General features: G+C 35.2%; 1 protein-coding gene across 10 annotated transcripts in view; it reads left to right on the top strand.

Moving 5' to 3' along the window:
- MED13L (mediator complex subunit 13L) overlaps positions 1-16,827 on the top strand; it is a 324,733-nt gene that overhangs the window by 157,581 nt on the left and 150,325 nt on the right. For all 10 annotated transcript variants that reach the window (XM_021073120.2, XM_021073121.2, XM_084994191.1 and 7 more), the window contains exon 3: positions 4,487-4,571. In XM_021073120.2, the coding sequence (XP_020928779.1) occupies positions 4,487-4,571 (85 nt within the window). The remainder of the gene's footprint in view (positions 1-4,486; positions 4,572-16,827) is intronic.

Genomic DNA, 16,827 nt, shown 5'->3' on the forward strand with positions numbered 1-16,827 from the left:
ATCCAGCATTGCCACAAGCTGTGGCATAGGTCACAGATGCAGCTCAGATTCAGTGTTTCTGTGGTGGTGGCATAGGCCTCAGCTGCAGCGCCAATTTTACCTCTAGCCTGGGAATTTCCATATGCCATATTTGAGACCATTTAAAAAAAAAAAAAAAGATTATGAGTAAATTTTACTGTTTTTGGTGTATAGTTCTATTTTTGACAAATGTTATCACCATCACAATCAAGATGTATAATAGTCTGTGTGTCATTGTGTCTCCTCCCCGCCCCATTTTCATGTCCTTTGTTATCAGCTCTCCTGTCATCACTCTCATCCCTGGAAACCACTGAGATGTTTACATCACCTCAAAGTTTGCCTTTATAGAGTATTATATACATGAATCATAGAGCATGTGGCCTCTTAAGTGTGACTTTTTTTCATTTAGCATAATGGCATTCATGTTTTGAATATGTCAGTAGTTCCTTTTATTTCTGAATAGTATTCCATTGTATGGAGTTTCTGCTGTTTGTCCTTGCCCCAGTTGAGAGACATTTGGATGGTTTCAGTTTTTGTCAGTTGTGGGGGGGATATAAATAATACTCCAGTTTTTCATGTGAACCTAAGTTCTTATTCAGCTTGAATATATACTTAGGGATATTGTTGGGTGATATGTAAAGTGTGTGTTTAACTTTAAAAAAAATTTCCAAAGTCAGTTTTTCCAAGTGACTTACTAAATTAGCAGTATAGGACAGTTCTAGTTACTCTCTATGCTCACTAGCTCACTTAGTTTTTTAGAGTTAGGTTCTTCATATTGCTGAAGGTCTATTTAATAGTTTTTCTTTATGGATCATGCTTTTGATTAACCTAAGCTTGTAAAAGATTTCTCTTATATTTTCAAAGTTTTATAGTTTTAGGTTTTGCGTTTTATAGTTAAGAGTTTTCTAGAATCATTTTGTTTTATGATCCATTTATAAGGTTTTCTGTATGGTATGAAGTAAGGTTTAAAGCTTTTTTTTTTTTTTTTGCATAGAGATATTCATTAATTCTAGCACCATTTATAAAAAGACTGTTCTCTACTGAATTGCTTTGCAGCTGCGTTGAAAAATCAGTTGGTCATGTATTTGTGAGTCTATATCTGACTTTATATTCTGTTCTTTTGAGCTATATATCTAGCTTTTCTGTAGGCTAGATATATAGCTTACATTGTCTTTTCTGTTCTAGCTTTAGAGTAAATCTAGAAATCAGATGTTGTATGTCTCCTAACTTATTTTGGGATTTATGTCCAAGGCTTTCATAGTTTTGGTGCAATTATAAATGGTATTCAAATTTTTAAAAATTTATAATTATTCTTTACAGTATGTAAAAATATGATAGTTTTGTCTCTGTTGACCTTGTCTGATTTAAAGTCAGTTTTAGTTCTGGTAGCTTTTTTATTGATTCTTTAGGGTTTTCTGATAATCATATCATCTGATCATTTCATTTCATTGATTCTAATTAGTGTCTCTGGTATTTCTTTTTGTCTCATTGTACTGGCTGTAAGACCTACACTGTAAAGTAGAATAAGAGTGGTGAGAGCAGGCATCCTTGCTTTGTTTTTGATAACGGGGGGGAAAATATTCAGTGTTTTAACAGTAAACATGATGTTACCTTTTTTTGGTAATTGTTTTTGTAAGATTTTTTTTATTCCTTTTTTTTAGGGCTGCTCCTATGGCATATGGAGATTCCCAGGCTAGGGGTCTCATCTGAGGTACAGCTGCCGGCTACAGCCACAGCCACAGCAACACCAGATCCCAGCCAGGTCTGTGACCTACATCACAGCTTATGGCAATGCCAGATCCTTAACCCACTGAGCAAGGCTAGGGATTGAACCCACAACCTCATGGTTCCTAGTTGGATTTGTTTCTGCTGTGCTATGATGGGAACTCCTAAGATTTTTTTAAAGAAAAAAAATTCTAAGGCCTATTTGGAAATTGTTGAAATCAGGATAAAATCATAATGGTATCTTAAGATAATGATGTAGCTGTCATTGCCTGTGCATGCTCACACTTCTTTAGTATTTATTCCACATTGCATGACTAGACAGCTATAACCCTTCAACATTTTATTTTGTTTTATTTTATTTATTTATTTATTTGCCTTTTCTAGGGCCACACCCGTAGCATATGGAGGTTTCCAGGCTAGGGTTCTAATCGGAGCTGTAGCTGCCGGCCTACACCACAGCCACAGCAATGTCAGATCTGAGCTGCGTCTGCCACCTACACCACAGCTCATGGCAACGCTGGATCCTTAACCCACTGAGCAAGGCCAAGGATCAAACCCGCAACCTCATGGTTCCTAGTCAGATTAATTAACTACTGAGCCATGACGGAACTCCCCCTTCAACATTTTAGTTAACAAAATATTTGAGGAAGAAATAGAGTTCTGATGTTGTCTGAGAACTTTCTTTTGATGTCTTCTGTTAAAGTCAAAGTAACACTAACATTAAAAAATGATATCATGAGGAAACAATCAGATGTGAATGTGGGGTAGTCTATAAAATAAGTAACCTGGTTTCCTTAATAATTTAATGATATGTTTGATAAAAGGTCATTAAGTTGTAGTAGATTAAGGAGACTTGAGATATAACTTGAGAGGCTATTGGTAGACCTTGTTTAGATTCTGATTCAATGTATACTAAAGTGGTGGGAGTGGGATTTGCCTTCAAATATGTCAAAAAAAAGCTGACTGAAGCAGGTGACACAATGTTGATAATTTGGTTTAAGAACTTGCAGCTTGTTAATCTATTTTAAATTATGTTCAAAGATTTTAATATAAATTTTTCCCCCCCTTGCAACCCCTTGGATCCTAGTTGGGCTCATTATTAACACTGAGCCATGAAGGGAACAAAGTTTTTTGTTTTTTTTTTTTTAAATGCACATAATAGATGTCACCAACTTGGAAGAAAGTTATGGAAAGACGAATGGGACACCTTTTTTTTTTCCCCCCCAGAAATACTGAATCACCAATGTGGCACAAAAGACTATTACATATAAAAAACTGACACTGGTGACTGTGACACTGGTGACTGAGTTGATGAGTAATTCAGAAGAGTTGAACTTTTAATATTGTTTTAGGAATTTTTAACTTACGTTAGGAAAGAAAAGCAGATTAATATGGGATGTTCCTTTTAATGAAACATTGGCTTGCTTTCTCACTCAGGAAAGCTCTACCCAAGAGATAAATGTGTGGGAATAGAGATTCAGAACACCTTTAGAGGACTGAAAACTTTTGAATATTTTGTCTTGAACAGAGATAATCCATTGCTAGCAGAAATGTTTGTTTATTTGCTGTACTTTTTTCCTATTTCTTCAGTTATGAATAATGTAGAATGTCTCTGGCAGAAGTTAATTTTGAAAAAATTTTTTAGATCATGATTACCCACATAGACAGGAAGATAAAGTTATCTGACATCACAAGAAAAAAAAATTTATCCAGTTTTATCATTTTTAAGAAGTCCTGTAGATAAAACTCTATAATGTAAGTACATTTTCCACTTTTTTGAATTCTATCTGGTTGGAGAAGAAGGAGATGAATTTTGAGATGTCAGTTGGTATGGTAAATGCATTAAAAATGCATTGTGGATTTAATAGGTATTTTAATTCTGTCAGAATTTTCTCTGGTGAGTGTTTTTGTCAAGACAACAAGTAAAAGGGAGAGGGAATTTTCTTCTGCAAATGTCATTTGCATCCTTTCAATTTTTTGCTATGTTGAAATGAACTAATATAGTTGAGAAGAAAATTAACTTTCTTCTCTAGGGCATTTAATAATTTTTACATATGAAAAGAACTTTAGGACCGCATGAGGCATTGTTTGTTGGATTCTCATATTAAAGTTACTTGTGGCTCAGTGTTAGCGCATTTCAAAGGCAAATAGGATGCTTCCAAAATGTTAAACATTAATGAAATTATGAGTTCAGGAACCAAATTTGATGATAAATTAAGATTTTATTTTCTGAAATTCTCCTTAAAATCATGTTCTTAAAATCCTATTCAAATAATGCTTTCAAACATTTAAAGAAATTTGTAATGGCAGTTTTGGATATTTTTTCCTTTTGGTTTTTGTCTCTCTGAAAATACATATGATAACCTTTGTGTTAATTTGTGACATTTTGTTACTTTACATAGAACTTTAACAAAATCTTTATGACACTAGTAAGTAGAAAGATTAATTTGAGAATTTTGGATGATTTCAAAATTTGAAGATGCAGGTTATAAAGACCTTTATGTGAGGGGGATTGTACCATGCCTATATTTCATGACTTTAAAATCAAATCACATTATTCCCTTCTGTACCTAAATATTTTATGACTTTGGACAGGTATTTAATTCATTTTCTCTGTTTCAGTCTGAGTTAATGTACTTAACTTACTACCTTTGCTTTAGAAAAATGTTTTTAAAGTTTCTTTCATTTTTATTTGGATGCCCTGCTTACTGGTTCATTTTGTTCTGTTTTGTTTTGTTTTCAGTTGTGGAAGAAGGACTCTGGGAAAATGGCCTTTCCTATGAATGTCGGACACTGCTCTTCAAAGCAATCCACAATCTGTTAGAAAGGTAAGAGAAGAAACAGCATCATGGTAGTTTTGACATACTCAGGTATAATGTGTATTGTTAGATACTCAGAGGTTTCCTGTAATTCTTAAAATACTCTCACATACAACTTTATAAGAGTAAAATTATAGAAATCTCTTGTTTCTTTTTATTTTATTTTTTGCACTTTAGGGCAACACATGCGGCATATGGAAATTCCTAGGCTAGGGGTTGAATTGGAGCTGCAGCTTTAGGCCTCCACCACAGCTGGAGTAACACAGGATCTGAACCACATCTGCAACCTACACCACACCTGATGGCAATGCCAAACTTAACCCACTGAGCGAGACCAGGGATCCAACCCACATCCTCATGTATATTAGTGAGGTTCCTTACTGCTGAGCCACAACAAGAATGCCGTGTTTATTTTCATATTGATAAAATTTTTTAGGAATAGTTCCATATATCCTTTTACACAGATTCACTAACAGTTTTTCCTTTGCCTGGTTTGCTTTATAATTTTTGTGATTCTTCACCTTCTCACCCCCAGTATGTGTCATGTGTGTGTTTGTGCATGCATTGAAATTTATTCCCTGAACCACTTGAGAGTCATTTACACACTTGAGATTCTTTTTTTTGGAATTCCAAAGAAGTTAGGTATACATTTGCTAAGGACAAGGACATCCTCTCTTATAACCCAGTACAGTTATGAAAATTAGGAAATAGAACATTGACAAAACGCCATTATTTAATCCATACTTCAACTCGGATGTTATAATTTGTCCTAGTTAGGTTCTTTTTAGCATAACCTCCCTCCCCCAAGATTAGACCATGGTTATTTATACGTTATGTTTAGTTCTCATGTCTCCTTAAACCTAGAAGAGTTTCTTAACCTTTCTTTTCTCAACATTGATTGCCATTTTGAGTGCATTCAGGACATATGTTTTATATAATGTCCCTCAATTTGAATTAGTTTCCTCAGATTAGATTTAGTTTATGCTTTTTTAAGTAGGAATAGCATAGAAGTTGTGTCCTTCTCAATGTATCATAGGACAAAGCCCATGCTTTCATTGTCTCATTGTTAATAATGTTAACATTGATCACTCTTTTGATGTCATGTTCTGCCAAGTTTCTTCACTCAAAATTGGTAAGTACTAGGTAACTATGATCTTTGTTATTTAGTTATCTGTGGCCAGATCCAGTGAAATTGTGTAATTATCCCATGTGTTACCAAATTTTGAGTCACTTGTTTAACCCTCTATTGGTGATGTTTGTCTCTGTTACTTAATACTTGCATGACTGTAATGTTAATTTTCAGATGTCACCATTCTTTCTATTTTTATTAGTTGTCATTCTATTGTAAGGAAAGTCTTTCCATTTTCTCCCATGGACTTATGTATTTATCCGTCTCCCTTAATCTTTCTATATAAATTTTAAAAAGATTCCTGTTTTACTCAGTGAATTATAATTGATTACTGTCATTTATCTTGACGCCTAAGTTCTTACAGATTCGGCCAGGGGAAAGCCCCTTCATGGTGGCTCCTTGTTGTTCAAGCACCTCCTGATTTTTGGCATAACAATGTGTCCCACGTTCTGGATGGTGTTTTAAGGGGAGAAATAGATGAGAAAGAATGGGGTATTTAAGAAGTTCTATGGGAAAAACTGTTTACTTCTCTTCCTGAGTTTATATATATATAGTCCTTTTAGGTGACCAGCACTGAAAGGACATTTCAGTACCTTTAAGTTTCATATCCAAGCCATTACCTAGAGTGATATCAATGACTAGAGTATCACTGCTTAGGATTCTTAAGTTATAGTTGATAAATTGTTATAATTAAAGTCACTCAGAAAGACCTTGCCCACCAAAATTATTTATTTTTCATTCTGAACTTCTGTTCTTACTTCTTTGATTTGGTGTAGATCTAGAGGCTATCTGTTACTAAAGCAGTATTTTTATTTTATTTTATTTTTTAAAATTTATTTATTTTTATTCTATGAGACTTTTATAACCATGAGAGCAAAACAGAAATAAGGTAGTAAAATTTAAATAAGAGCTAACTTCTCTAATACAAATAAATACATGCACAAATCCTATGAAAATGTAGTTAATTTTACCTAGAAATACATTAAAATCCATGGTAAATTAAGTTCAACTCAGAAATACAAAGACATTGGGAAATATGAGGAGTTACCCAATAGATCTAATAATTACCATACTTTCAAAATGTAAAGAAACAAACATAAAATCTTATGGAAAAGACAACTAGAAAAGTGCAGCAGGCACTGAAACCAGAAATAGACACATATTTGGAAACTTCTTTGCAGAGAAATTTTTCAAAATCCATAAACCTGTGTGTTACATTAATTCTACCACATTTTAGTTATATATCAGGTTAAATATGAACTTGAATAGTCCTTGTTCACATCTGCAACACTTTTCAACACTGTTTATAATAACAATACAGAATAATAGAAATTTTTGTATGGAAAAATAAGAGTACATTGTGATATTTTACTTTGTGGAAAATCTTGGAACACTTAAAAGCAATAAACATGAAATTTATAAATAAATATCAAAGATACATTGACAAATACAACGCTAAGTTGTAAAATCATGTAGTATTTAACTCTTAACACTTTGAAATCCTAAAGACCACAATATTTTTATAGTGGTTTCATACGCATACTAAATATATCAACATATTGTTGAGAAATACAAAATATTCACATGTCCTTTGTGTAGGGCAAATGGAAAAAGCATTGAAGAGTTTTATAAAAAGGAATTCAATATTAATTGCCTTTATTTATAAAAATGAAGAAAATAAAACTAATTTCTGGATAGTGCATAGCATTTCATTATATATTTCTCTGTGTACTTTGTGGCTTAATTTTCTTAAAATTAAAATATGATAAGAAAAAAATCATTCCATATGAAGTACAGGTAATAATTGATGAAAAAAACTCCATGTTAGAAGTTGTAGCAATGATTTAGGTGAAGACTCGAACTTACAAAGTTGTTTGGGATTTGTAACTGGGCGGGTAAAGCAGTATTTTTAGAAACATTGATTTCAAGAGTTGAGTAGTCTTAAATATTCCAAATATTTGATAGTTCTCTCTCTCATTGCAAAACAAAACAAAATGCAAGTATACACAAAATCCCTTCAAGACACTAAGAAATTTACTATTTCCATAATCCTATGCCAGAATAAAGCTCTACCTTTAAACACAATCCTTTATACATAATTTTTAATGTATATAGGACAAAGTACATATTTTAAAAAATTATAGCTCACTGTTTTGTTTTTTATATCATAATTTATTCCTTTCAGAGAATTTTTTCTCAATATTGAATTAATATATGAATTCAATTAATGAATTTGTGATTGAATTGTACTCTTTTTTTTTTTTCCTTTTTCTTTTTTCTTTTTTTTGCTTTTTAGAGCCACACTCACGGCATATGGAGGTTCCCAAGCTAGGGATTTAATTGGAGCTGTAGCCACTGGCCTACACCACAGCAACGCCAGATCCGAGCTGCGTCTGTGGATCTTTAATCCACTGAGCAAGGCCGGGGATTGAACCCACAACCTCATGGTTCCTAGTCGGATTTGTTTCCACTGTACCATGACGGAAACTCCAGAATTGTACTCTTTTTGTATTTTTTGATATAAATGGCAGCATGCTTCTTTGTTGAAAGAAAATTAGAAGAGCAGAAAAACTAGGAGAGAAGAGAAATGCAGATAATTTGTTCTGTGCTCATGGATTCAGAATTTGTGAACTAGTCCAAGTCATTTTGAATTATCATTTTAAAAGAAAATTGTGTCATATGGGAGTTCCCATCGTGGCGCAGTGGTTAACGAATCTGACTAGGAACCATGAGGTTGCGGGTTCCGTCCCTGCCCTTGCTCAGTGGGTTAATGATCCGGCGTTGCCGTGAGCTGTGGTGTAGGTTGCTGACACGGCTCGTATCTCGCGTTGCTGTGGCTGTGGTGTAGGCCAGTGGCTACAGCTCTGATTCAACCCTTAGCCTGGGAACCTCCATATGCCATGGGAGCGGCCTAAGAAATAGCAAAAAGACCAAAAAAAAAAAAAAAAAAATTGTGTCATATGCAGTATGACATGCAATAAAGCTTAAGATATTTCTAAAGAACTTTGGAGTTCCTGTTGTGGCTCAGTGGTTAATGAATCCAACTAGGAACCATGAGGTTGCAGGTTTGATCCCTGGCCTTGCTCAGTGGGTTAAGAATCCGGTGTTGTCATGAGCTGTGGTGTAGGTTGCAGATGCGGCTCGGATTCCGCATTGCTGTGGCTCTGGCGTAGGCTGGAGGCTACAGCTCCGACTGTACCCCTAGCCTGAGAACGTTCATATGCAGGAAGAGTGGCCCAAGAAAATGGCAAAAAGACAAAGAAAAAATGAACTTTGGCTTAGACCTTGGTTTGATTTCAGAGCCTTTTACTCGGGTAGTTACCTCAACCTCACTAAGCCTTAGTTAATGCTCTTTAAATATAGGCTACTGTGTATCTGAAGTTTTTGTTAGATGATGCATATATAATGCATGCCATATAGTACTTGACCTGTTGTTCAATAATAATTATTAATATAAATAATTCATTTATCCATAAATTATTATTTTGCATATTTTGATAGATCCTCTTATAAGAGTTTTTTGGGGAACAAATAGTGTTTCTTTTGGAAAATAATAATTAAGCTGTTTAGCTTCCTTCCTACAGTTAGAATGGATGAGTTGAGATTTTTTTGAAAAATTGTAGTAATTGTTTTGTCCTTTAAAATAATGTTCTCTTTCATCAAACTTTAAGTAACTGTGTTCTTTGAATGAAAATTACCCTACTCATGATACAGGGAAGCATTTTACATGGTTTAGCTCTCTTTATTCATTGTCAGCAGAAACTTGGTTGGTTAATACATGCTTGCCCTTTTGTTCTTCTCATCGCTTAGACCACTTGCTATAACTTACTTATCTGTGTACAACCTAAATTTATTCAAATACAATTTACTAGCTATTCTGTCAATAAGTATGCCTTTCTGTATGGCTTTCAGTTTCTAATTATATAAGATTGATTTAGTTACCCAGTGTGTGTATGCTTTTAGCATCAAAACTAGAATTGAGCTTATTGAAACACATCCTCAAGGAACGTATATCACTTGAGTGTTTGTTCTCCTGAACATTTTCCCCCCTTAGTTTGCATATTAACAGAGTTTGTACAATTGAATTATTATTTCTGCTTGAAATTGTTTTTTCTTTTTTATGGCCACACCTTCGGCATATGAAATTTCCTGGGTTACAGGTGGAATTGGAGCTGCAGCTGCTGGCCTGCATCACAGCTATAGCAATGTGGAATCCAAGCTGGATCCTTAGCCCACCGAGTGAGGCCAAGTATCGAACCTGCTTTCTGTGGATACTAGTCAGGTTCTTAACTCACTGAGCCACAACAGGAACCCCTGCTTTAAATTTTTAAACATACGGATTTGTTTAATTAAAAGGGAATTCCATTAATTGATTTGAGAAGCTCTCACAGCTAAGTGGTAGTCATATAAATTGATCTTCTTTACCAAAAGCAGTGGTTGCTAATGTATACAGAATGATGGATTAATTCTGGTTTATTAAAAGTAATTTCTCAGAGTTCCCGCTGTTGCACAGTGGGCTAAGGATCTGGTGTTGCCACACTTGTGGCTTGTATTCAATCCCTGCCTGGGAACTTCCATATGATGCAGGTGTTGCCAAATATATGTATATGTGTAAATATATATATAAACATATATATAAAATGATTTCCCTACAGAAATTAAGGTAACATTATAAAAGTCACACTGGGCAAGATAATCTCATTCCTTGTTGCTACTTTATCTTGATTGGTTCTTTGGTAATACTATATTGATACTGTGTAGAATATTTTAAATTCAGAAGTAATACCTCTTCAAATATTTTACCTTTCTTTTACTCATTTCTCCAGTAACTTTTCAATATTTGCATACAGTATATTGTATACATCTGACCAGTGTCACCTGTCATTTAAAAAAAACAAAAGAACAAAAACAAAAACCCAATAACAAAACAGCTTTACTGCTTACTCAAGAGCATTTTCCAGAGTTGCCTGGTGGCCTAGTGGTTAAGGATTTGGCTTTGTCACTGCTGGGCTCGGGATTAATCCCTGACCCAGGAGCTTTTTGCATGCCATGGCTTTGGCAAACAAACAACAACAACAAAATCTCAGCATTTTTCCGTCAGGGTGTCAGATAGAAACTAATATATCTGACTTTAATTTCATATCTCTTTCTAGGGGCAAACATTTCTAGAAGTCCATTTCTTTCCTTCCTGCAGAGTCAAGAGATACTGTGGGTCTTGATTCTATCAATTATATAACTATGACATGGGCAAATGATTTAAGCTCGATGAGCTCCTGTTCTTTAACCTATAAAATGGTAAAAGAATTATTTTTCTCAGCACAATACCTTTCTCATTATAAGTTCAATAAATGGTTAACTGCTGTTAATATTAGCTAGAAAAAGTATTGATATTACCATTTACAAACAGACTATTTACCTAGCTAATTCTGGAATCCCCTTCTATAATAACTGTTTCATGTGATCATCCATCCTTTCCTTGAATACTTCTGATTATGTAAGTATAGCTTCCCAAAAGAGTTCTTTTCACCTTCTGAGAGTACTCATTATTAGAAAGTCTTTCTTATACTGAGCAGAAATCTGTCTCCCTCCCTGTAGTTTTCTTTTTTTTTTTTTTTTCTTTTTTTTTTCTTTTTTAATGGCTATACTCACAGCATATGGAAGTTCCCTGGCGGGGAGTTGAATCCAAGCCACAGCTGCAACCTTTGTACAGCTGTGGCAATGTCAGGTCCTTTAATCCACTGCATCAGGCTGGGGATCAGATCCCCACCTCTGCAGTAACCAGAGCTGTTGGCAGTCCGAACAGAGCTTAACCCTCTGTGCCACAGTGAGAACTCCAATTTTCATTTCTTTATCTTGATTCTCTCCTTTGGGAGTCATGTATAATTTATCTTATCTTGATTTACATGTGATGGCCTGTTTGCTATCTTGGTCCCCTGAGTTACTTATTTTTTCTTGTTTGTGGTTCTCATTGTGTAGTATTGACTCCTCACCCCCTTCCTCCAATCTTTTAGACATCCCTCTAGCCAGTGCAGTACTCCTCCTTTTAATGGCCACTGGACTACTTTAAGATTTAATAAGTGTTTCACGAAGTATTGCAGTGGTCTCTTTAATCTGTCAAGTTAGGCTCAGTTATGTTACAGTAACAAAAGACCTAAAAGATCTTTTGAGATCTAAAAGACAGTTCAGGTTTATTGCTTCTCATGCTTCTTCCCTCCAGGCAGCAATTATGCTTTTGGGGCACCCCCCGTAAGAGACTCCTGGAAAAGAGCAAAGACCAATTGCAAAATATGTGATAGTGCATTGAAGCTTCTGTTTAGTAGTGGTATATGCCATTTCTGCTCATATGTCTCAACCAGAACATTTACCACCAAGCTTAAAGTCAAATGAGAAAGTATAATCCATCAGTGAGAGGTAGCAGAGTCTCATGGCCAAGCTTGATATCAATGGGACGGGGAGGGATAGCACATATATGGGGAAAGGATGTAGTCTACCATACATCTTAGCTGAAATCTTTTCTAATAATCTGTCCTCCAAAACATAGATATGTTTCTAAAACAATTATCAGTATATTTATGCAGGTTTTTAAAACCTTTGAGTCATATTGGCTTCTTTTAGTATTTTCTTTACCTGTGATTTTTGAGTCAGAATTTCAATATCTGATAGAGTGTAGGCCTTGTAAGTTGTATAGTTTTTAGATCATACAATCATGCTTATTATTTCCTCTCTTCTGAGAAAGTAGTGTGCTTCCTATCTTCTTAATGATCAATTATTCCTTTTTGGCAAGATGCCCAGAATGATAAAATAACCATTAATTTGGCTTTTCACTTTTATAGAATCTCTGCTAATTTGACTTGACTTTCCCCCCACCCCCTTTGCACACTCTCTCTTGCTCTGTTTTTTTAAAATAATGTACTATTTCATGTTGTTGTTCATCACTTGTTTATAACTTTGTAGGATTTTTGTATGCATTTATAATGAATGTCTCAAAGGTTATACTTTGTGTTTTAAATTCAGGTTGTCTCACATTCCTCCTTAATAGAAAAGTACTTTAGCTGTGGATAGATCTTGAAAAACAAAAACCAGCAATCTTTTTATAGAAATTTCTTCATTTGGCATTTTAATATTGCAGATTTAATGGCTGTTACTTTTATGTTGTTATAATTTATATAGTTTTCATAATATTACCATATTTTTCTCATAGACCTATCTAAATGAAGTAAAATATTGGGTTGAAAAGCTTTAAAAAATCCAGGAAATATGTGCAGTTCCTATCACCCAGGGTTTTATTGTTACCTCAGTGATTTGTACCACATATGGGACTTTGAAAATCTTGCTTTTGTAGTTTTGAAGGAACACTTAAGAATTTTTGGCATAATGCTGAAATTTTTTTGGGGGGGGGATTTCTAAAATTCATATCAGGAGTTTGTCATGGTGTAGCAGAAACAAATCCGACTAGGAACCACAAGGTTGCAGGTTCGATCCCTGGCCTCGCTCAGTGGGTTAAGGATCCGGCATTGCCGTGAGCTGTGGTGCAGGTCACAGATGCGACTTGGATCTGGCATTGCTGTGGCTCTGGCATAGGCCAGAGGCAACAGCTCCGATTAAACCCCTAGCCTGGGAACCTCCATATGCCTTTGTGTGGCCCTCAAAAGACGAAAAAAGAAAAAAAGAAAAAAAAATAAAATTCAAATCATTGCTTTGCTAACAGTGGAAGATTACATGAGTCTCTTGAAACTGTTATGCTCTGTCCTGTCCATGCTTACTTAAGGAGACTTTAATCTATGGGTATTTGACATTTGTAAAACATAATGGCTCTTCAGAGTAGTCCACTGGTGCTACTTGTCTAATGGATTGTCAGCATATTCACCCCATGGTAGTATATAACACAGCTGTAAAATTGCTTTTGGCCCATAGCTTCTTAGTTAGCCAAGAGTTGATCCTTAGAGTGAAGGTACTCATTTGGAAAAAGTACAGTTAAAATATAACATGGAGAAAATTTGAATTCTAATCATGGTAACAGAAACATTATGTTTGTAAATTAGTAGCTTTTAATGCCCTATGGTATTGTGATCCAATAAAGGTGATTTTCAGAGGGTACATGAGTAATGTCCTTGGATGTGGTGGTTCAAGGTTTTCAAAATAATAAATATATTTAGTAGAACATGGTGGTAGTGTACTCTTAGTTGGAGAAATGGTGATGTAAAATTGCAACATTGAGGGTTATTGAGTAAATAATGTTATAAGAAGAGCAGGAAATGAGTAATTGATAAATTCCCATTTTATTGAATTGCTACAGTGTGCAGGTCTTTAAAGGAAGTAGGGAAATGAGCCTTTAGACCTAAGGGGAATATGCATTAAAAGGAACAGATTCTGCAAACATTATAGACACAAGTAAATGAAAGCATATATATAATTATAAATGTCTAGAGAGAAACATGTTCACCTTAAGATTAATCACTTTATTTAATATTTCTAGGATTGGGAAAGGATTAAGAGTTTAAATTTTAAAACTTAAATTTATTATTATTGTCTATTTAGTTAGATCAATTGAAAAAGGTTTCTTCAGCCTTAAATGATATGGGTTTCTTTTATTTGGTTGGGAATTGGGAGTACTGCATTTTCTTGGGGGGACACATTTTTGTGTACATTTTGATGTAGATTGGATTTGGTGAGGTAAAGACTTGGATGCTGGTGGGGATGTTCTGGTATGAAGTTACATAAAATTTAGTCTGTCTGAACAGCTCTGTAAGTTGATGCTAACACTAAGGTGTGGTTTAGTTGAGGAGGTATTAGAGGAATACTGTCCTTGGACTTTTTTTTTTTTTTTTTGGTCTTTTAGGGCTATGCCTGAAGCATATGGAGGTTCCCAGGCTAGGAGTTGAATTGGAGCTGCAGCTGTCAGCCTACACCACAGCCACATCAATACCAGATGCGAATCTCATCTGCCACCTATGCCACAGCCCAGGGCAACACTAGATTCTTAACCCACTGAGCGAGGCCAGGGATCAAACCTGCATCTTCATTACCATTGAGCCACAATGGGAACTCCTGGCCTTTTTAATCTATAAAATCTGCCATACCTACATAATTTGAAGGGCACAGAAGGAGCCAGAGCCAGCGGTGGCTCCCTTCTTAACCTTCCAACTATCCCATCAGGGAAATGGTTGCTGATTTTTATTCTCTGCTTGCTGCTATGGCTCTTATAGTCTTACATTAAATCTGCCCATAATTTGGGGATTAGAGATCTTGGCTTGCCAGCTTGAAAATCCAGTCGTTCTTGTAGTTAATTATTTACTAGTATTGACACAGAAACATGTGTATACACAACCTGATTTCTTTATTTTTCAGCAGCTATTTCTTTTATTCTTCAAACAGTGACTTTGGGGGAGGTAGAAGGGGGTTCGGAACTATTTCTGAGGAGAAATGCTTTCTTAGAACTATTGCATAAAGAACATTTTATAAGTCTGAAATCACATTGTGATATTTCAATATAATATTGTACTACTTTACAGAATGTCAAATCTTAATGGTAAGGTGATTTTGAAAACCTCAGTAATAATGACTGTTGTTACTGAGTGGACACCTGGGGTTAACTGCTATATATTCTTAGCATCATTTGTGATGTTGATTTGAAGAAATTTTTGCAGATGAGGTATGTTTTCTGGCTTTATGTATTTGTCAAGTTAAATACAAACTTTGTCCCTCAAAAATAATAAAATTTAATAGAGTAAAAGGGAAAATTATATTTGCAATATTCTATAGTTTTTAATACCTTAGTGACATTATTTCTCTTTAAAAGATTTGCTTAGGAGTTCCCATGGTGGCTCAGTGGTTAACAAACCTGACTGGCAACCATGAGGATGTGGGTTCAATCCCTGGCCTCTATCAGTGAGCTAAGGATCACCAGATGCTGTGAGCTGTGGTGTAGGTCGCAGACATGGCTCGAATCTGGCATTGCGGTGACTGTGGTGTAGTCCAGTGGCTGCAGCTCCAATTCAACCCGTAGCCTGAGAACCTCCATATGCCGCAGGTGCAGCCCTAAAATGACCAAAAAAAAAAAAAAAAAAAAAGATTAATTCTGTTCAAGTATAGTGAAAATATGGATAGTAGTGCTAGTCTCCTTAACAATTTTTAGCACCTTTGTGATTTCCTGCATGTTGAGTATCTGCTATGATTTTAGTCTAGAGTGAATGGTGATCAACCATAAAGAAGCAAAATATGTAATTTTTGGAATCTCAGACTTTGAGTGTCTCACTAGCAGGGACACATACTAGTGTGAGGAATATTCAGCAGTGTGAGGTTGCCCATGTTTAGTGGTTACAAAGAAAAAGAGTAACAGTATTACACTGTGGATAGTAAAACACTGGTGTATAGCCTTCATTCCTCAGATTATTTATCGAGCATCTACTAATTTCGAGCAGAACATAAAGTATATTACATAATAGGCACTTAATGTTTGTTGAACATTGCTAATAAATAAGATAGATAACTGTGTCTGCCCCCAAATCGCTCATAGTTTCTTGGGAGAAAAGAGCCATAGAAATGAATCATTACAACTCAGTGGTGAAAGTGATGATTAGAGATGTTAGAGTGCTATGCAGGCTGATCTGAGAAGGTAAAGATGAATAGAATTGAACTAGAGGAGGAAGGGATAGAGTGGGATATGGGAGGGGTTCTAGGCAAAGCAGGGTTAGTAGCAATTAATGGTAGTATTTAGTACAGAAGTTCTCTAGGATCTGCTTTAAAGAGTTCACCAACCCTATGGAATTGTATGCAGTATTTTGCTTTTCCATGCCTTTCTTAGGAGGAGTCTATAATAACTTTCATTAGATTAAAAAAAAAAAAAAAGAATCTAGACCCCAAAATGCTTGAGAACCAAGGGCTTATTAGTACTCATTTTATTGTCTGCTATTGAGCAACGTAGTCCCAGGTATCACTCAGGTGGTAGAACGACCTTTCTTAGCAAAGACACACTCTGTCTTCTTTCATTTCCTCCCATAACTTAAAGTACAAAACACCAGATGGAAATACTTTCTGTACTGTTTAGTATGGGAGGGTTGATGTATATCTGTGTGTGTGTGGAAAGAGAGAGTAGGAATTTTGAGGGCCAGATGTAGTTGAGTCTTAAGAAATTGA

Source organism: Sus scrofa, chromosome 14 (assembly GCF_054392235.1).
Source record: "Sus scrofa isolate SSC_HxYL_T2T_F1_AM1 chromosome 14, Sscrofa_HxYL_maternal_Yorkshire_Landrace_v2.0, whole genome shotgun sequence".
In the NCBI taxonomy this organism is placed as follows: Eukaryota; Metazoa; Chordata; class Mammalia; order Artiodactyla; family Suidae; genus Sus; species Sus scrofa.